The sequence below is a fragment of the Panthera tigris genome, chromosome D4 (assembly GCF_018350195.1).
Source record: "Panthera tigris isolate Pti1 chromosome D4, P.tigris_Pti1_mat1.1, whole genome shotgun sequence".
Taxonomy (NCBI): Eukaryota; Metazoa; Chordata; class Mammalia; order Carnivora; family Felidae; genus Panthera; species Panthera tigris.
In genome coordinates, this window is record NC_056672.1 from 85496702 (window position 1) to 85517385 (window position 20684).

Below are 20684 nucleotides of genomic sequence, written 5' to 3' on the forward strand. Positions count from 1 at the left end.
CCGGACCCCCAGTGCGCTGCGCCGCGCGGGACTCACCTGTGATGTGCTGGCGCCGGGCGTCGTCCAGGTGCGTGGACAGCACGTCCCCCATGGCGAGTAAGAGCCGCGGCCCGATCCGCCCGCCACCCGTCGCTGCTCGCGCTGCTCAGGCGGACGCCGCTGGCGCCATGGAGCCCGGCCCGTCCCGCTCCCGCCGCCCCTGGCTGCGGCCTCCGCTCTGCCCGCGCTCCAGCCCTGGCCGCGTCCGTGCCGCCGGCCGCCTCCGCCCCGCGCCCCAGCCCGCGGCGCAGCAGCCCCGCCGCGCCCCGCCCCGCCCCGCCCGGCCCCGCCCCCGGAGCCGGGCCCCGCCCCCGCCGTGGCCGCCGGCTGGAGGGCGGGACTGGGGGGGGGGGGAGGGACCCGGGACGCCGGGACTTGGGAGAGACCCGGGACAAAGACTAGCAGGAGAGAGGGAGAGCGACGAGAGACGCTCTGAGGGGCGCACCGGGCCCAGACCGAACCGAAGAAAGAGATGGGGCTGGTGGGGGCATCTGAAAGAACGAGGAGTGCCCTGGGGGGCTCCAGCCTGGGGTCACCTCCTCCCCTGTCCGCGCGGGAAGAGAATCACGCCGAGGAGGTCGTGGGGGAACTGGTAGGGGACGCCTAAGCCGAAGTGCGGGAACTCGGCGTTCGCACCCCCTCCTCGGCCCGCCCCCAGCCCTGCCCGCCACCTCCCGCTCTCAGGAAGTTCCTGGCCTTGATCCGACCTGCCCCAGAAGGTGTGCCCTCCTGCCTTGCACAATAGTGCGGGGAAAGGGGAGGTGGCAGGGAGGGCTGGAGCCCCAAAGGCACCCCCGGTGCCGGTGCCAGGCGGACATTCCTCAGGCTCAGCATATGGGTGTTTCACTCTCGGAGGTAGCTTGTGGGACAGGGCAGGTCAGGAATGGAGAAAACAATAGAACTTTCCAGTTTGTAAAAGATCAGCCCCACAGACCTGCACGGTCTGTGGGTATGGGTCGGGCCTGCGGGGCTGGGCATGGGTGGGTCCGGGGTTTCAACCCTAGCCGGCCACCTCCCAAGCCAGTGAGGGAACCGGGTTAACAACTGGGATCCCCAAAATCATGGATTGGGGGTGGCAGAGGCCTTCCTTGTCTGCTGATGCTCAGACTTCCAGTACTGCACCCCAAAGGTCATCCAGTTTCTGCCTGCTTGCCCTGGTGACTGAGTACTCACCACCGGTGCTTTCCCTGTAACTGGGTAGTTCTTACGGTAGCTGTGACACAGGCAAAGAATGCTGATAAAGAAGTTAACATTACTGAGCACTGGTTCTTCAGTCCTGTCGGCACCACCCAAGGGAGGTTCGAAGTCGATCAATGTGATACTGGCAATCCGGCAACTCATCCATGCGGACAGGGGCTGACCGGTCACTCAGCGTACAGGTGATAAATTGCTTGCTAGGCCCTCTGCAAGATGCTGGGGGCAGGGGAAAGGGGGGAACGAGTTGCCCAAGCTGTCCTACCTACCCACGCTGTGACCCGAGACAAGTGGCATTACTCTGAACCTCGGTTTCCTCATCTGTCGAATGAGAATAATGACGCTTTGTTGTGAGGATTAAAGCATGTAACAAAGTGACCAGCACAGTGCCTGGCACCAGACTGGTCATGTCAGTAAATAGAACATACCATTCTGTTGTTGTTGTTGATCAGAGTCCCTGCCTTCAAGAGCCTATTGAAGCTTGAGGAAGGAGCAGAACATTCCATTTGGAGGAAAACCACACAGAGAGACTAGTACCGAACCACAAGTAGAAAAAAAACAGAATTTGGGGGCACCTGGGTGGCTCAGTTGGTTGAGCGTCCGATTTCAGCTCAGGTCACGATCTCACAGCTTGTGAGTTCGAGCCCCGCGTCAGGCTCTGTACTAACGGCTCCGAGTCTGGAGCCTGCTTCTGATTCTGTGTCTCCCTCTCTCTCTGCCCCTCCCCTGCTCGTGCTCTGTCTCTCCTGTCTCGAAAATAAGTAAACATTTAAAAAAAATTAAAAAGAAAAACCAGAATTTTGACAGCAGCTATTGGGGAACAGCATTCCAGGGAGTGGAGAGAACACAGGCAGGGGACTGTCTTTGAAGAGCAGGATATATTCATGCGGTAGAGTCATCAAGTGGAGTTGAAGTCAAGCTGGCAGGGATTACTGGTTTCCTTTACAGAGATGGAAACGGAGGCCCAGAGAAGGCAAGTGACTTCCCAAGGTCACACAGCAAGGCAGAGGCAGAAACCAGCCAGAAGCCAAGTCTCCTGACATTTGTGTCTGTTCTCTTTGAGCAACCAGAAGTGACCAGAATCAAGAGGGACTACTAGCCTAGTTGCATTTTTCCCCACAGCCCAAACTATAGGGATGGGAAAGATTTGCTTACCCTGGTTGTACAGCTGGAACTGGCTGGCATCTGGACACTCCAGGGCATCTCCTCAGTCAGACCGGAGGCCTGGGACGGTTAGGATAGAGGCAGGGCCACACACAGCCTTTTGCCAGTCTTCATGGTATACCCAGGCCTGTCAGCCTGGAGCACCCACAAACCGCCCAGAGGGCCAGGCCCCTAGCCCAGGGACCCCCCTCTTTCTTGGCTTTGGAGACCCTCTGTCACACGTCACCTAGCCCCTCTGAGCATCCGTGGCCTTATATGAGAAGCAAATTAAGATCATGAAAATAGAAAGGCATCGTAAGCCCTAAGAGTGCTGTATATACATGTGAATAGCTCCCTCCAGACTTTGGGGCCAGTCCCAATTCAAGATTCATTCATTTCACACACACTTTTATCTAGGGGTTGAATGGAGGGGAATTGACTGGAAAAAAAAAAAAAAGTCAGAGGGAAACTATGAGGGAGGATGGAAATGGTCTGTGCCGGGGCACCTGGGTGGCTCAGTCGGTTAAGTGTCTGAATTCAGCTCAGGTCATGATCTTACTAGTCCATGAGTTCGAGCCCCGCGTCTGGCTCTGTGCTGACAGTTCAAAGCCTGGAGTCTGCTTCCGATTCTGTGTCTCCCTCTCTCTCCGCCCCTCCCCCTCTCACACTCTGTGTGTTTCTGTCTGTCTCTCTCTCTCTCAAAAACAAATAAACGTTTTAAAAAGTCTTTAAAAATTAAAAAAAAAAGTGATAAACATTACGATAACAAAAGAGGATGAGGGATTAAGTTGACAAGAGTAGGGGTGCCACCTCAGAAGGCAGTCTAGGAGGTGACACTTTGAGACCTACTGGCAAAGAGAAGCCCACTCCATGAAGATCCAGAAAGAGCTACCATGTATGAACCATGTGCCACATGCCAGGCATCATGCCAAAGGCATTCCCTGCCCTATCAGGCAGCCCTCACAACTACTTTATGGGAAGAATTACCAATTGTAAGGACTTTCAAAAGATGATATTCCACCGGAAGCATATAGCCGCCCTTACTTACACGCCTGACAGGTAGGCGTGGAGAGGGCATGCCGGGCAAAAGGAGTCAGTGAGAGCAAGGGCAAGGGAGATGAGTCTTTATGGGCCCAGGAGCTATTCCAAGGGGAGAAGAGAGAGGGGCCCTTGCCATAGACGGCTGGGACCAGATGGGAGGCTCCTGGAGTGTCCAGAACGTAGAGGTTTTGTTTTGTTTTGTTTTGTTTTGTTTTGTTTTGTTTTGTTTACTTTATTCTGAAAAGATTGTAAACTTCTTTAAAAATTCTCAGCTCTCCACGGCTTTCTTTACATGAGTAAATCAGGCCAGGGGCACCTGGGTGGCTCAGGTTAAGCTGCGGACTCGTGATTTCGGCTCGGGTCACCATCTCACAGTGGTGAGATCGAGCCCTGTGTCCTCACCCAGCCCCAAGTCAGGCTCTGTACTGGCGTGGAGCCTGCTTGAGATTCTCTCTGTCCCTCTCCCTTGGCCCCTCCCTTGCATGAGAGCACGCACTTTCTCACTCAAAAAATTAAATACATAAATAAATAAATAAAGCCAGAGTGGGTGGCGTGGTGGAAGAATGACATTTTTTAAAGGAAAGAAAAATGAATACAGTCATCAGTCATATATGAGGAAGAGGAAAGGATTTCAGGAAATTAGACATCAGGAGAATTTCTCAACTCTGAGAAACTGGGAACCTCTGCCCCTACACTTGAGGCTGTTTTACTGTTCAGTTTTCAGTTTTGAATAAATGAAAGCATGTTTTCATACATTTCTTGGCCATTTGTGGGGTTTGAATATTCATATCTTCTGCCTGGGTTTCTATTGGAATGTCTTTTTTTTTCTTATTGGTTTTTAAGAGCTCTTTCTATAAGGAGGAATTTCTTCTCACCTCTGCAAGGTGGAGGTGAGGAGTGTCTCTGCTTTTTTTTTTTAAGGCTCTGGATGTCATATCTATCCACCAGCTCTCCCACGCCTGTCCCTCGGCCCAGGCCCTAGAGCCTGGTGGAAGATACCAGGCATGTGGACAAAGGAGAGGAATGGTCCAGGTCTGGAGCAGGGAGGGAAGGCTCCCCATGCCCACTTGCTGGGACTGCAGCGTCCTGGGCAGAGAATGCCACCTACAGCCCCTGATTCATCAGTCCTTTGTCAGGAAGTGGCTTCTGCCAAGCTGCCTCTCTGCAGGGCTGCCCTGCCCCACCCCACCCTAGAGCACTTTTAGAAAGGAGGACTCAAATGTGAAGAATAATAATACTTTACTTTGAAAGGGAGGCTCCAGAAGGTCGAGGACCCAGAGCTTGGACAGCAGCCCAGAGAAGGGAAGGGATTTGCCCCAGAACATACAGTAGGGGCCCAGGCAGGCACCCTTCCCGGCCTTGTGAGAAGGAAGAGAGGCCCTTCCTTGCCCCATCAGTCTCTCTCCCTCCCAGCTGGCTCTGAGCCCCGGCTCTGCTCTCCCCACAAACCTGTCAGACCTGAAATAGCCCAGGAGAAAAAAAACAAACACCTTGGGTAAACAACAAGGGACTGTGAATGAATCAGGATTTTGTTTTTAAGGAGTATCATGTGTCCACTGCTGTTTACCTAGTTGGCATGGCCCCTTGCACGGAAGGGACCCTGGCACCCTGCCTGGACCTCCCCCCTTTATTAACTGTTGGGTGGTGGAAGGAGACACAGCTCACAGCCATTCCAACTGTCACCTGGACTCTGGCTGCTCCCCTCCCTTCTTGCTCCTTTGGTGACCAGCTCCTCCGCTATACCCAGATCCAGGCCCCATGACTGCACCCCCCCCCCCGGTTGACTGCAAACCCTTTAGTGGCCTCCCTACCTCCAGCCTCCCATTTTGTTCCTCAGTGGACAGCCAGCTGGATTGTTCTAAAACACAGATATGACCGTGGCATTCCCCTGCTTCAAATCTCCTGTGGCTCCCACTGTCCTCAAGGACGAAGTCAGACCCAAACCCTAGACGTGGCATTTAAGGCTCCTACCAGCCTCCCCTTTGTGCCTTTGCCCCGGCCCTTCTCCAGTCCTGCTGACCTTTCACACCCTCACGCCAGCCCCGCTCCATCTACGTCAGGCCTTACACACATGCTGATTCCCTTTCCCGATTTTGCCCCACCAAGCACCATCCATCCTCCAGACCTCAGCTAAAACGGCCTTTTGTCAGAACGGCCTTTCCTGTCCGCCACTTCTCCTAGCGCCTCATCACAATCAGCACATTCGTAATGACTTTATTTGGTGTGCAGTTATTTGTTGAAATGGATCTTCCTCTCTGATGACGGGAACTGTCCTCATTCAACATGACATCCCCAGTGTCAACACAACGGGAGCTTGGGTGAGCACCCGCAACGTGCAGAATCGCTGTCCTGGGTACTGGAGGTGAGAACGACAGTAGACCTCCACCTGATCCCCGTGCCAAGACCTTGTTCCAAGACCTTCACGGGCTCAGGCCGGCAGTGGCCACACCCACTGCGTTCCCTGCTTGATAGCAAAGTCTGTTCTACAGTGTCTGCCATTGGGAGCCTCTGCTTGCATACCTCCAGGAACCGGGTGCTCACCACCTCCCCAGGTCACGATTCCACCTTGGACCCAATAGCACCCAAGTCAGCCAAGGGAGTACGGCCGTGCCAGCAAATAGGCAGAGAGTGAGAAATAATTACAACATTGCTGTTCCCAGCTGTGGGCTTTGCAACCCTCTGCCCTATTTAATCTTTACCACAGTTCTGTGAAAGAGGTCCTTTCTGAGGACATCTGGTGTTTTTTGTTTGTTTCGTTTCGTTTTGTTTTGTTTTTAAGTTTATTTTGAGAGAGAGAGAGAGTGTGTGTGTGAGCATGAGCCGAAGAGGAGCACAGAGAGAGGAAGAGGGAGGGAATCCCAAGCAGGCTCCACACTCAGTGCTGAGCCCCACACCAAGCTCAATCCCAGGACCATGAGATCATGACCTGAGTGGAAATCAAGAGTCAGATGCTCAACCGACTGAGCCACCTAGAAGCCCCTGATATTACGGCTGCATAATTTTCCATTGTGTGGCTCCATTAAACTATTTGCTACGATCAGACACTTATTTCCTCAATTATTGTCTGAGGATCAATTTCTAAGAGCAGAATGGCTGATATAAACTTCCTTTTGAGTTTTTTTAAATTTAAGATTATTTATTTATTTAAAGAGAGAGAGAATGAGAGAGAGAGAGAGAGAGAGAGAGAGAGAGAGAATCCCGAGCAGGCTCCACGCTGTCAGCACAGAGCCTGAAGCAGGGCTTGAACCCACAAACCGTGAGATCATGACCAGAGCAGAAGCCGAGAGTCTGATGCCTAACCAACTGAGCCACCCACGCACCCCTTTTTTGAGGTTTTTGCTACATGGTGACAAATCCCCCTGATGAAAGGATTGTAGCAGGCAGTAGTTCCCCGACCCTGCCATGTGCCTGTCATATGTCCCTTGTCAAGAACCCTGTGTGTCTGGTGTCATACCTCTCATCTCACCCCACCCCCCAGGGCGAGAGTCTGCCCCCCTCAAGAGCAGGGATCCCAAGCTTGGCCCGATTCCTGACTTCCCGGCAAGTCCCAGAGAGATGTTTGTTGCCGGCTGGGGTCAATAGTCACTGCCAGTCCTTCCAGGACCGGGAGGGGGTTCGGGCCCCAACAACCCTGTCAACCACTTCCATGTAGGCGTGATTTCCCGCTGGGTTGCAGCTGCCCCTCACCAGCTGGTGACTCAGAGCCTGGCCAGGATGGCAGGGCTAGCTGGGTCTACCCAGCGCTCTGAGTGACTCAGCCTGTGGTAAGGCTGGGCTGGGCCTCTCGAGGTGGGGCCACCTCCGCCCCAGCCGGGCCCTCCTTCCTCTCTCCCTTAAGACTTGCCACTTTCTGTCCTCCAGCCTTTCTGAATAGAAAGAGAATAATCCTGGGTTCTGAGTGCCCGAGCGTGCCAGGGTGACCAAGACAGGGTTCCCACAGTCCCGAGGGTCACAGCCTGGAGGACAGAAGTCCTCGCATAGGGAGGAACAGAGAGGAGGCCCAAGAGGAAGAGGGGGTGGAGAGGGAGAGAGCAGTGGTGGGGAAAGCCCAGAGCCAGGCATCGGGGTGGGCACTGGCTGCCGTGTGAGCACCGTGAGGACCAGGCAGGGACCCAGAAGCAGGGAGCTTCGAAGGACTGTGCTGCGCTACCCCAGAGGACACCTCCGGGAGAAGCAGCCAAGTCAGGGACAACAGGCAGGGCCCCAGTTGCCTTGGAAAGTGAAGCATGGGGCTGGAGTCAACCCCTGTCCCCCAGGCCACCGGACACCCTTGTAGAGGGTTTGACCTGCACACTTGCGTGGGGAGCCCTGAGCGGGGAGGCAGCCACAGAGATGGCACCCCCTCCCAGGGGGACTTTTGGGAATGTGTGTGGGGGGTGTTCTTAATTATCACCATGTCTGATGTCTGTAGGGGTGGGGGAGGAGGTGATACTGGCCTTTAGTGCCCGAGGGTCAGCGATACTAAGCATTCTGCTGAGATGGCCAGTCCTGCCCAGGCACAAAATCCTCCCCCATCCCCCAGATCCAGGGATGAGACCCTCTGTTGCCCAGTTCCCTTGTGGAGAGGATCCTGGCTAGCGTAGAAGTTCCTCCCAAGTTGGAAGTTGTTTTGAGATGCACTGTATCCCTGGCCAGGGACTACAGCTGATGTTTTTATTCGTCATCTAGTAATAATGATGCTAAGGACATGGGTATGACACTGAGTGGCCCCCACGTGCTGGGCACAGAGCCAAGCCTTTGGATATGTTATCTTCCTGATGGTTCCATGAGGGCCACACTGTTATTATCCCCATTTTGCAGGTGAGGAAACGCAAGCTCAGATAGGCAAGGTCAGTCCCAAGGCTGAGAAGTCGGGAAGCCAGTTTTCCAACCTGGGTTTATCTCATGACAAAGCCCTACCCCTGTCCATAGGACACAACTCGGCCCAGATGACAGGTGGGGAAACTAACACACAGACATTTTCACTGCTGCCCAGCTAGCCAGTGGCAAACCCAGAACCAAGATTTCTGAACTCATTAATCGGGAGTCTTCCCTCTCCAGCCTTGTGCCAAGGACCCCCATCTGCAAATGTGGAGCCGTTTAATAAGAAGAATAAAAAGTTGGGGTGCCTAGGTAGCTCAGTGGGTTAAGCGTCCAACTCTTGATGTCAGCCCAAGTCATGATCTCATGGTTCATAAGATCAAGTCCCAAGTCTGTCAGACTCTGTGCTGACAGCCGGAACCTGCTTGGGATCCTCTCCTCTCTCCCTCCTTCCCTGCCCCTCCCCACCATAAATAAAATAAATAAATAAATAAATAAATAAATAAATAAATAAATAAATACTAGGGTTGCCAAAGCAGGTTGTCTTAAAAAAAAAAAAAAAGCCCCAAGGAAAGGCCTTCCTGGAGCCTGTCCTCCACCCACATGCCTACTTTCTCCAAATTATTTCCTGCTCTGGAAACTTGAAGGCAATTCCTTTTACCTAAAGTGATTCACCTTTCTACCTTAAGGTATCTTCCTGTAACTTTGAAAAACTCCAAACATGCTAAATCCTTCCTCTCTGCACACTGGGAAAGCCCCTGGCTGTCCTCAAGATGAGCAGGAGTGGATTCCGAATAGTCTTTAAGCCTCTTACGGTCGTGGGGACTAGGTCCAGCTGGTAGTCCCCGTCTCGGGCCTTGGTTTTTGCAAAACGGAGCTAATAATCCCTATCATCCTAGTTGATGTAGAGAGGCAATGGAATCAACCGTGAGAAGCACCTGGCCCAGGGCCATTAAATAGTAGCTGCTCTTCTGATGACTGTAAGCATCGAGTGTGGAAGACCGGTGGGTCTACACTGGCGATACAAAGGTGGACAGTGGAAGGTGCCAGGATACGGGTTTGAGCCGAGAATCCTGGGATCGCTGAGCCGGGAGGGTGTGGCAGGAAGCAAGGTGGCTTCTCAGGAGGAGGTAGTGTGTGAACCGGACTGTGAGAGATGGAACATGTTTGTCGTAAAGAAGCCACGTGTCCCAGGTGCGCCACCTGAGCGGCAGAGCGCTGATTTATAGAAATTAATTCTCTGGGGGTGTTTCAGGTGAGAAGAAAGGACCCCGTGAGACATGGATGAGGCCGGAAGTACCGATCTGGGCAACAGGGTCAGGCATACAGTTTCTTCCTTGCCTTTTTCTTTCATTTGTTGAGGCCAATGTCAAATGCACAATGAGGTTTTGTTTTTTTTTTAATGTTTTTGCTACTTTATTGAAGTGTAACTGACATATGATAAACTGAACATATTTAAAGTATAGAATCGATGGGTTTTGGCATATGTCTACCTGTAGAACCATCATCACAGTAACTGTAAGAACCACACCTGTAACCCCCCAATATTTCCTCCTGGCCTTTTGTAATTCTCCCTCTTTTCTCCCACAACCCACAACACATGGAGGCAGCCTCCGATTTGATTCCCATCGTATAGACTGGTTTGCATTTTCTAGAATTTTATATAAAGGGAATCATACATTATTATTCTTGTCTGACTTGTGTTAAAACTCAGTATCATAATTTTTTTTTTAAGATTTTATTTTTAAGGGGATGCCTGGGTGGCTCATTCGGTTAAGCGTCTGACTTCGGCTCAGGTGGTGATCTCACGGTTGGTGGGTTCGAGCCCACCTTCGGGCTCTGCACTGGCAGTGAGGAACCTGCTTGGGATTCTCACTCTCTCCTCTCTCTTTGCCCCTCCCCTGCTTGCACTTTCTCTCTCTCTCTCTCTCTCAAAATAAATAAAGAAAAACCTAAAAGAAAAAGGTTTTATTTTTAAGGAATCCCTACACCCAGCGTTGGGCTCAAACTTACAACCCCAAGATCAAGAGGCTCATGCTGTACCAACAGAGCCAGCCAGGCGCCCCTTAAAACTCAGTATCATAAGTTTGAGATTCATCCATGGTATTAATATTTATTTATTTTTGAGAGAGAGAGACAGAGTGAGGGTGGGGGAGAGGTAGAGAGAGAGGGAGACACAGACTCTAAAGCGGGCTCCAGGCTCTGAGCCATCAGCACAGAGCCCAACGCGGGGCTTGAACCCACGAGCTGTGAGATCGTGACCTGAGCCGAAGTCAGAGGCTTAACCGACTGAGCCACCCAGGCGCCCCCATCCATGGTATTGTATTAGTAATCCATTCCCTTTTATTGCCGGATTATATTACACTCTATGGCTGTACCACACGGTCTTCATCCATTTGCCTATTGATGACCATTTGAATTGTTTCCAGTTTTGAGGTATTGTAAAATGAAGCTGTTGTGAGGGACACCTGGGTGGCTCAGTTGGTTGAGGGTCTGACTTCAGCTCCGCTCATGATCTCATGGTTCATTAGGTCAAGCCCCACATCAGGCTTTGCGCTGACAGCACGGAGCCTGCTTTGGGTTCTCTGCCTCTCTCTCTCTGGGGAGCCAAGATGGCGGAACAGCATGGAATTTTTTTTCAGTCTTGCATCCATGAAATACAGCCAGATCAATACTAAACCATCCTGCACACTTAGAAAACTGATCTGAGGATTAATACAACGATCTGCACGACCTGAACCACAGAACTCAGCAGGGGTGCGGTGTGGAGAGGTGAACTGGGAGAGAGGGAGGTCACGGAGGGCAGGGAGCTGTTTTTGCTCTGCCTCTCCCTCTCTCTACCCGTCTCCTGCATGCTCTCTTTCTTTCTCAAAAGTAAATAAACATTAAAATTTTTTAAAAAGAAGAAAAAGGGGCTCAGTCTGTTGAGCATCAGACTTTGGCTCAGGTCATGATCTCGCAGTTCATGAGTTCGAGCCCCACATCGGGCTCTGTGCTGACAGTTCAGAGCCTGGAGCCTGCTTCAGATTCTGTGTCTCCCTCTCTCTCTCTGCCCCTCCCCTGCTCACGCTGTCTCTCAAAAATGAATAAAAACATTAAAAAATTGTTTTTAAATGCTAAACAAAATAAAACATAAAAAATCATAAATAAGTAAATATGCTATGAACATATTTGTACAGTCTTTGCAGACACATATTTTCTTGCTTCCTGGTGCCTGAGTCCTAGTGAGGACTGGAACTCTGGTTCATAGGGGAGATATGCTTATTACTATAAACTATCAAACATTTTTTCAAAATAGTTGTACCATGTTATGCCCTCACCAACAGTGTACGAGAATTCCAGTCGCCCCACCTTTTTGCCAACATTTGGCATTGTTAGGCCTTTTGATTTTAGCCTTTCAGATGGTGAGCAGTGATATCTCATAGTGGTTTTGTTTTGCATTTCCCTTAGGATGAATGATGTTGAGCATTTTTCCATGTGATATTGGATTTTGTTTTTCACTTATTTATTTTTTAAGTTTATTTATTTATTTTTGAGAGAGAGAGACAGAAAGTACAAGCAGGAGAGGGGCAGAGAGAGGCAGAGAGAATCCCAAGCAGGCTCTGCACTGTCAGCACGGAGCCTGACGTGGGGCTTGAACTCATGAACCGTAATCAGGAGTCAAATGTTCAACCAACTGAGCCTCCCAGGAGTCCCTATTTTTCATTTGAAGGTTGTGTTATTACAGGGTTGATCTTGATCTCAGGGTTGTGAGTTCGAGCCCCACAGTGGGTGTAGAGATTACTTAAAAATAACAGTAAAATCTTTTAAAAAATGAATTAAGGAGCACCTGGCTGGCTCAGTTGGTAGAACAAGTGACTCTTGTTCTCAGGGTCGTGAGTTCAAGCCCCACATTGGGCACGGAGCCTACTTAAAAAATAATAATAATAAATTTTCTTAAAAAGATGTGTTATGGAGAACCTGAGTGGCTCACTGGGTTAAGTGTCTGACTGGCTCAGATCATGACCTTACGGCTTGTGGGTTCCAGCCCCGCCTTGGGCTCGGTGCTGACAGCTCAGACCCTGGAGCCTGCTTCAGATTCTGTGTTTCCCTCTCGCTCTCTGCCCCTCCCCCACTCATGTGCATGCGTGCACATGAGCACACTCTCTCTCAAAAATAAATAAACATTAAAAAATTTTTAAAAAGATGTGTTATTATAAACATGCTTAATGTAAGACATTCAACTACAGAAGTATATAAAGTACAAAATGAACATTTTACCTTATTCTCCCAATTTCACTCCTTTTCATTAGCTAACAGTTTATTATATAGCCCACATAAACCAGATATAATTGTACACACACACACACACACACACATCCCCGTTTTATTCTGCAATATCATGCGTAGATTTTAGGCCAAGGGACTGACATGCCTCCTATCACTGAAACTATAGTAATGTCGATAACTGGGAGAGGAGACTGGGGCCCAGAGGGAGGTTAAGACAGTTGCCAAGGTCACACAGCTCATAGGTGGCATTGCTTAGACTTGAACCCAAGTCTCTTTGGCTTCATAACTGAGATGCAGGAGCGGCTGGGTGGAACAGTTGGTTGAGCACCCAACTTTTTTTTAAAAATAATTTGTTTAATGTTTATTTTTGAGAGAGAGAGAGAGAGAGAGAGAGAGGGAGACAGAGCACAAATGGAGGAGGGGCAGAGAGGGAGACACAGAATCTGAAGCAGGCTCCAAGCTCTGAGCTGTCAGCACAGAGCCCAACGCGGGGCTTGAACCTGTGAACCCTGATGAGATGGTGACCTGAGACGAAGTCGGGAACGTCCAACTCTTGATCTTGGTTCGAGGTGTGGTCTCGCAGTTAGTGAGTTGGAGCCCCACATAAGGCTCTGTGTTTTTTGGTTTTTTGTTTTTAATGTTTATTTATTTTTGAGAGAGAGAGAGAGATAGAGCGTGAGCTGCGGAGGGACAGAGAGAGAGGGAGACACGGAATCCCAACCAGGCTCCAGGCTCTGAGCTGTCAGCACAGCATTGGGCTCTATGTTGATGGCACAGAGCCTGCTTGGGATTCTCTCACCTTCTCTCTGCCCCTCCCCCACTTGTTCTCTCTCTCTCTCTCTCTCTCTCTCTCTCTCACACACACACACACACACACAATAAAAAAATAAACTTAAAAAAACCCCTGAGATTCTATCCTCTTACAACCTTAGATTCACTCACTCGTTTATTTGCCCTTTCATTCATTCGACAAGTGCTCTCGGGGCCCAGGCCGGGCACTCCCCTGCCTTTCAGAGCCACAGATGAGCTGAGGAATCAGCTACGGTGACTAATACAATTTAGGGAGAAAGGGGCATGATGGGAGATGTAGAGGGGGCCAGTCCGACCCACTTTTCGGGGTCAAGAAAGGGTCCTAGACTAGGTAACCCTGCAGGGATGTGTGAGGCGCCCACAGGAGAGAGGGTCAGGTTGCAGAAACAGCGCATGTGCGAGAGGGTGCACCCGCAGGGAGCACATCTCTCTCTGGAGGTGGGGTGGGGGTTGAGTGGAGGCAGGTGAGGTGGTGAATGCCAGCCCCAGGCCCTCCCGAGGGAGCCTGGCTCCGTCCCGAGCGTAAAGGGAAACTGGGAAAGGGTTGGAGTCATGATTTTCAGATTCCAGGGCTTTAGATTTTAGTTTCCTTCCGTCCCCATTCTACAAGATTCTTCTGCAAGGAGCACAGTGTCCTGGAGACTTGGAGGCCACCCAGGCACCATGCGCCCCAGCTGTCCCCCCACAGCAGATGCTCCTGCTGCGGGCTGCAGGCTGCCTCCTTGGTCGGGAAGGACCCTATTGCCCCCTGGTGGTGGCTGGGACTCGGCCGTGGAGGGACATTGACTCCCGCAGGGCCTGGACAAAGGGGGACAGGGAGAGGTGGAGGTCCACTGGTCCCACTCCTCCCCTAGACCTCCTGTCTCAGCCAGAAATACCTCCACCCCCCACGTGTTGTTCACCCGAGTTTCACTCTCGAGCCCCCTTTCTGTCATTTCACTTCCTCTTTGTCCTTCCCACCCCCGGCAGCTCCCCCTTCCTTCTCCTCCCTTCACCTTTGTCACAGCCTCCCAACTGGCTTTTCTCTGCTGTCCGCCCACACCACTACTCTAGTCTCTACACAGAAGCCAGAGTGGTCTTTTTTAGTTTATTTTTAAATGTTTATTTATTTTGAGAGGGAGAGAGATCAGGAGAGGGGCAGAGAGAGAGAGAATCTCAAGCAGGCTCCATGCTGAGTGCGGAGTCCTGATGCGGGGCTCGATCCCATGACCATGAGATCATGACCTGAGCTGAAATCAAGAGTTGGACGCTTAACTGGTTGAGCCACCTGGGCGCCCCTTTATTATTATTCTTGAAGTAAAAGTTATACAGTAAATTGCACAAATTCTAAGTACATAGCTTGATAAATTTTTATGTTTGTAATCATGCATGTAACACCCACCCAGATCAATATAGAACATTTCCGGCCCCCCAAACCCACGTGGTCCCCCTCCTTTCCCCCGCAACAGGTAACCTGTATTCCAATCTCAGATCCTTTGGCATGTGTCAAACTGAAAAGAAAAGAAGTCACCATAGAAGTCACACACACTCTTTTGCGTCTCGCTTGTTACAGGCAGTGTTACATTTCTGAGGTTTGACAGTGGTGTTGGGCGTATTTATTCCATCGTGTTACTGAGCTACTGTTCATTTATCCATTCGATCGTTGAGGAGCATTTGGGTTGCTTCCCGTTTGAGGCTAGTAAGAATAAACTGCTATGTACCTTTCGGTACAAGTCTTTGGCGGACGTAAAAACTCGTTTCTGTTAGGTACGTGCCCAGATGCAATCCTTCTTCTCTTGGCCGTTCAAATCTCTTGTAACACTTCACTGCATTTTCTGGACGCCTCCTTACTTGATAACTGCCTAAGGACAGAGACTAACACAGCACCTGGCATAGAGAAGCTAGGACAGAAGGAAGGAAGGAAATAAGGAAGGAAGGGAGGAGGAAGAGAGGGAGGAAATAAGGGAGGAAGGAAAGGAAGGAGGGAGGAGAGAGGGTGAGAGGGTTCTTGCCTGCGTTCCTACAAAGAAGGTTAGGTCGTCTGATGAGACGCCAGTGCTGGGTTGGGGGAGAATAAGAGTGAAGATTCTAGGGGCACCTGGGTGGCTCAGTGGTTTAAGCATCTGGACTCTTGACTTTGGCTCAGGTCATGATCTCACGGTTCATGAGTTCTAGCCCCACATCAGGCTCTGCGCTGAGAGTGCGGGGCCTGCTTAGGATTCTCTGTCTCCCCCTCTCTCTCTGCCCCTGCCCCGGTCGCTATCGCTCTCTCAAAAATAAAGAAAGAAACATAAATAAAAAAGAATGAAGATTCGAGGTTTTAGGAATATAAGGTAAAGGGAATGATAAACAAGTAACGTACTAGTCTAGGGTGTAAAATTTAAGGGCAGCAGGCTGGGAAGGGGGTGCCAAAACCTCAGTAATCAAGACAAATAACGGTTTAATGAAGTATTTTTTAAGTTTTTTATTTATTTTGAGAGGGAGAGAGCAAGTGAAGGAGCAGCAGAGAGAGAGAGGGAGAGAGAGAGAATCCCAGGCAGGCTCCACATGGTCAGTACAGAGCCAGACACAGGGCTCGATTCCACAAACCGTGAGATCATGACCTGAGCAGAAATCAACAGTCAGAGGCTTAACCGACGGAGCCATCCGGGCGCCCCCGAAGTATTCTTAAATAAAAATTAATGCCAAAAACTCCATGATGAATAAAATGTCAAAAATGTAAACAAAACCAGGACCTGAGGCAAGAGGAGAAATACCAGTCCCATCACCCTGGTCCTGACCCTCGGGATCCTGCTGTTCCTCCTGTCCACCTGAAGGTGGTAGGGTCAGCATCCTTTTAGCAAATAGTCTTTGCTTGGCGTGTGCTTTCTGGATCTGCGGAACTGCGTAGTTAAATCCATGCTGACCCGGCTGGATGGGCATTCGGTGAAACTGGGCAAGTCCCTTCCCCTCTCTGGGCCTCGATTTCCTATCTGTAAAGGGCTGGGAACTCAAATCTCATTTCTAGCTCACACTTCTCAGCCCTGAGTTCTCATTCACCCTCACTCTTCCTGCCTTGCCATTGGGAACGTCAATTTTTTTTTTTTTTTAATGTTTATTTACTTTTGAGAAAGAGACAGAGCGCAAGCAGGGGAAGAGCAGAGAGAGAGGGAGACACAGAATTCGAAGCAGACTCCAGGCTCTGAGTTGTCAGCACAGAGTCTGACGCAGGGCTCAAACCCGCGAACTGCGAGATCATGGCCTGAGCTAAAGCAGGAGGCTTAACTGACTGAGCCACCCAGGCGCCCCCGGAATGTCATTGTTTTCAATTTAGAACCGAGTTGTGGTCTCTTTTTTTTATCTTCCTCTGGTTGATTGCTCAGCTACAAGAAACCTGTGATTTTTCTGAAGGGCAGAAGCTCCATTTTCCAAACCGTTACAGCCTTCCTAGTGTGGATAGCATGGTACGGGAGCTCACTCAATGCTTAAATAACATTTTTTTCTGGTTAGAAAGTTATTCGTATTTTTCCTTCTTTAATCTGTTTATGTGATAAATTAAGCTACGTTCCTAATGACAAAATCTCCTAATCCCAAGGGTGGGAGTAGGGACTCAAAAGTGAAAATGATCTACAGTTTTCTTTTCTTTTTCTTCTTCTTTTTTAATTGTGTTTTACTACTAAGGTAACGTGAGCAAAATGGATTGTGAATTCTATATTTTCCCAATGGTTTAGAATAGTTTAGGGGCACCTGGGTGGCTCAGTCTGACTTCGGCTCAGGTCATGATCTCATGGTTTGTGGTTGTGAGCCCTGCATCGGGCTCTGTGCTGATGGCTCAGAGCCTGGAGCCTGTTTCAGATTCTGTCTCCGTCTCTCTCTCTGTCCCTCCCCCTGCTCGCGCTCTGTCTCTGTCTCTTTCAAAACTAAATAAACATTAAAAAAATTTTAGAATATTTTATATAACCTCAGAATAATCTGATCTTTAAAGGCTAGATGGGGGCCCCTGGGTGGCTCAATCAGTTGAGCATCCAACTTCGGCTCAGGCCATGATCACATGAGTGAGTTCAAGCCCCATATTGGATTCTATACTGACAGTGCAGAGCCTGCTTGGGATTCTCCCTCTCCCTCTCTCTTTGCCCCTCTCCCACTCACACACTCTTTCTCCAAATAAATAAATAAACTTAAAAAAAAAAAAAGCTAGGGGCGCCTGGGTGGCTCAGTCAGTTAAGTAACTGACTTGGGCTCAGGTCATGATCTCACAGCTCGTGGGTTCGAGCCCCGCATCAGGCTCTGTGCTGACAGCTCAGAGCCTGGAGCCTGCTTCAGATTCTGTGTCTCTTTCTCTGCCTCTCCCCTGCTTGTGTTCTCTCTCTCTCTTTCTCTTACTGTCTCTCAAAAATAAATAAATATTAAAAAAAATTTTAAAGTATAATTCCTTGGGGTACCTGGGTGGCTCAGTCGGTTAAGTGTCCAACTCTTGATTTTGGCTCAGGTCATGATCTCATGGTTCCTGGGATTGAGCCTTGTGTTGAGGTCTGAGCTGACAGTGCAGAGCCTGCTTGGGATTCTCTCTCTCTGCTCCTTCCCTGCTCGCACTGGCTCGCACATTCTCTCAAAAATAAATAAATAAACATTAAAAAAATATTTTAGAGAAACAAATTGTATCTCATAAGATTTAAGACATTCTTCTACATAAACAAAATCCCATTATCCCAAAGAAGAAAGTTCTATTATCCATCCAGGAAGAACTGGATGTAATAATATCTAGCACACTGTGTATATTCAGATTTCTCTAACTGTGCCAATAATGTCTTCTTAGCTGTTTTCTTTTTCCCTTTTAACTCCAGAATCTAATCAAGAAGTTTCCAGTGCATTTGGTTGTCACATTTCTTTAATTTTTGAATCTGGAACAGTTATGCCTCCCCCCTCCCCCCTTTCTTAACTTTGATTTTTTTTAAGATTTTATTTAATTTATTTTTTTAAATAGGCTCTCCACATCCAGTATGGAGCCCAATTTGGGGCTTGAACTCCCAACTTTGATATCAAGACCTGAGCTGAGATCAAGAGTCTGACGCTTAACTGGCTGAGCCAGATTTTATTTTTGAAGTTTATTTATTAGGCCAGGCACCCCAGATTTTATTTTTGAAGTTTATTTATTTATTTATTTATTTATTGAGAGAGTGTGTGTGTGCATGCACGCATATGAGTTGGGGAGGGGAAGAGAGAGAGGGAGAGAATCCCAAGCAGGCTTTGGACTCCGTGCTGAGCCTGACTCAGGGCTTGATCTCACAACTGTGAGATGTGAGATCATGACTGACCTGAGCTGAAGTCAAGAGTCAGACGCTAAACCAACTGAGCCACCCAGGCACCCCCTCCCAGAATTTATTTTTAAGTAATTCTTTTTAATGTTTATTTTTGAGAGAGAGAGAGAGAGAGCAGGGAAGGGGCAGAGAGAGGCGGGGGGGGGGGGAGGGAGACACAGAATCTGAAGCAGGCTCCAGGCTCCGAGCTGTCAGCACCAAGCCCAATGCAGGGCTCGAACTCACAAACCGCGAGATCATGACCTGAGCTGAAGTCCGACGCTTAACCGGTGGAGCCACCCAGGCACCTCAAATTTTTTTAAGTAATTTCTACACCCAATGTGGGTCTGGACCTCACAACCTTGAGATGAATAGTCTCATGCTCCAGTGACGGTGCCAGCCAGGTGCCCCATGACTTTCACCTTTTTTTTGAGTCCAGGTCCATTGTCATGTAGGATGTCCTACCATCTTAATTTGTCTGTTTCTTTAGGATTAGATTCAGGTTGAACATTTTGGGCCCCAATACTACGCAGCTGATGTTGAATATTTTCCATCACATCATCTTAGGAGGCATTTATTTTTTTTTTTGTTTTTTTAAAGTTTGTTCGTTGGGGCACCTGGGTGGCTCAGTCAGTTAAGCGTCCGAATCGGCTCACGTCATGATCTTGTGGTCCCTGAGTTCGAGCCCCACATTGAGCTCTGCGCTGACAGCTCAGAGCCTGGAGCCTGTTTCAGATTCTGTGTCTCCCTCTCTCTCTGATCCTCCCCCACTCATGCTCTGTCTCTCTCTGTCTCAAAAATAAATAAACGTTAAAAAAAAATTTTTTTTTAACATTTGTTTATTTATTTATTTAGAGAGAGAGAGAGAATCCCAAGCAGGCTCTGCACTGTCATCAGGGAGCTTGACTTGGGGCTCGAACCCACGAACCGTTAGATCGTGACCTAAGCTGAAACCAAGAGTCAGATACTTAACCAACTGAGCTAGGTGCCCGGGGATGCATTTAATATTAGTTTGTCTTATTATTATTATTATTATTATTATTATTATATATTTTAAAGTTTATTTCTTTTGAGAGAGAGAGAGAGAGCACAGGGCGTGCGCAGAGAGAGCAGAAGAGGGGCAGAGAGAGAGAGAATCCCAAGCAAAGCAGGCTTTGCACTGTCAGTGCAGAGCCCAAACACAGCTCGATCTCACAAACCATGAGATCATGAGCTGAACCGAAACCAAGAGTCAAACCAACTGAGCCACTCAGGCACCCCTATCATTATTATTTTTTTAAGATTTTATTTTTAAGTAATCTCTACACCCAATGTGGGACTCAAACTCACAACCCAGAGATCAACAGTCATACGCTCTACTGACTGAGCCAGACAGAGGCCCCAGTTTGTCTTACCATTGACCCAGAGTGTTTTAGAATGCAATCTCTTTAGTTATCTTTCTAATCTCTTCCATGATTCTTAGTCTGTTAAAATTTTCAACTTCTTAGGTCAATTTTGATAGTTTATATTTTGCAAAAAAAAATCATCTATTTCGTTTTGTTATTCCAGTGTATTACCATATTTAAAAACAATAACATCCACATCTGTGTTTATATTGCCTTCCTCATTCCTAATGTTGTGTATTTTTGCTGTATCTCTTTGCTTTCTTTCTTTGGACTTACCTTTAGTTAAGATTGTTCTCATTTTGGTCCTCCTGGGTAGCTCAGTCAGTTGAGTGTCAGAGTCTCGATTTCGGCTCTGGTCATGCATGATCCTAGGGTTGTGGGATCAAGCCCAGCATTGGGCTCCATGCTGAGTGTGGAGCCTACTTGAGATTTTCTTTATCTCTCTCCCTCTGCCCCTCTCTCAGACTTGTGCACATGCTCTCTCTCTCTCTCTCTCTCTCTCTCTCTCTCTCAAAAAAATAATATAGATATATATCATTTTATTTGTCTTTTCAAACCATTTTTTTTCTTTTCAAACAACTTTTATTTATTCTTTTAGTATTCCCCCCACCCCATTTCATTAATGACAGCTTTCGTCTTATTTTTCCCTCTCCTTTTTACTGGTTTTTCTAATTTCTTAGGTTGAATCTTTAATTCGCTGATTTCCAGTGTTTTATAAATAAAAGCATTTAAGACTATTTTTCACCTG

The 20684-nt window shown here is 48.9% G+C and overlaps 1 protein-coding gene across 1 annotated transcript in view; it reads right to left on the bottom strand.

Annotated features, from left to right (window-relative positions):
- NIBAN2 (niban apoptosis regulator 2) overlaps positions 1–266 on the bottom strand; it is a 53774-nt gene extending 53508 nt beyond the window's left edge. The window contains exon 1 of the mRNA XM_042963717.1: positions 37–266. Within this exon, the coding sequence (XP_042819651.1) occupies positions 37–91 (55 nt within the window). The 5' untranslated portion in view covers positions 92–266. The remainder of the gene's footprint in view (positions 1–36) is intronic.
- Positions 267–20684: the final 20418 nt, after the last annotated feature.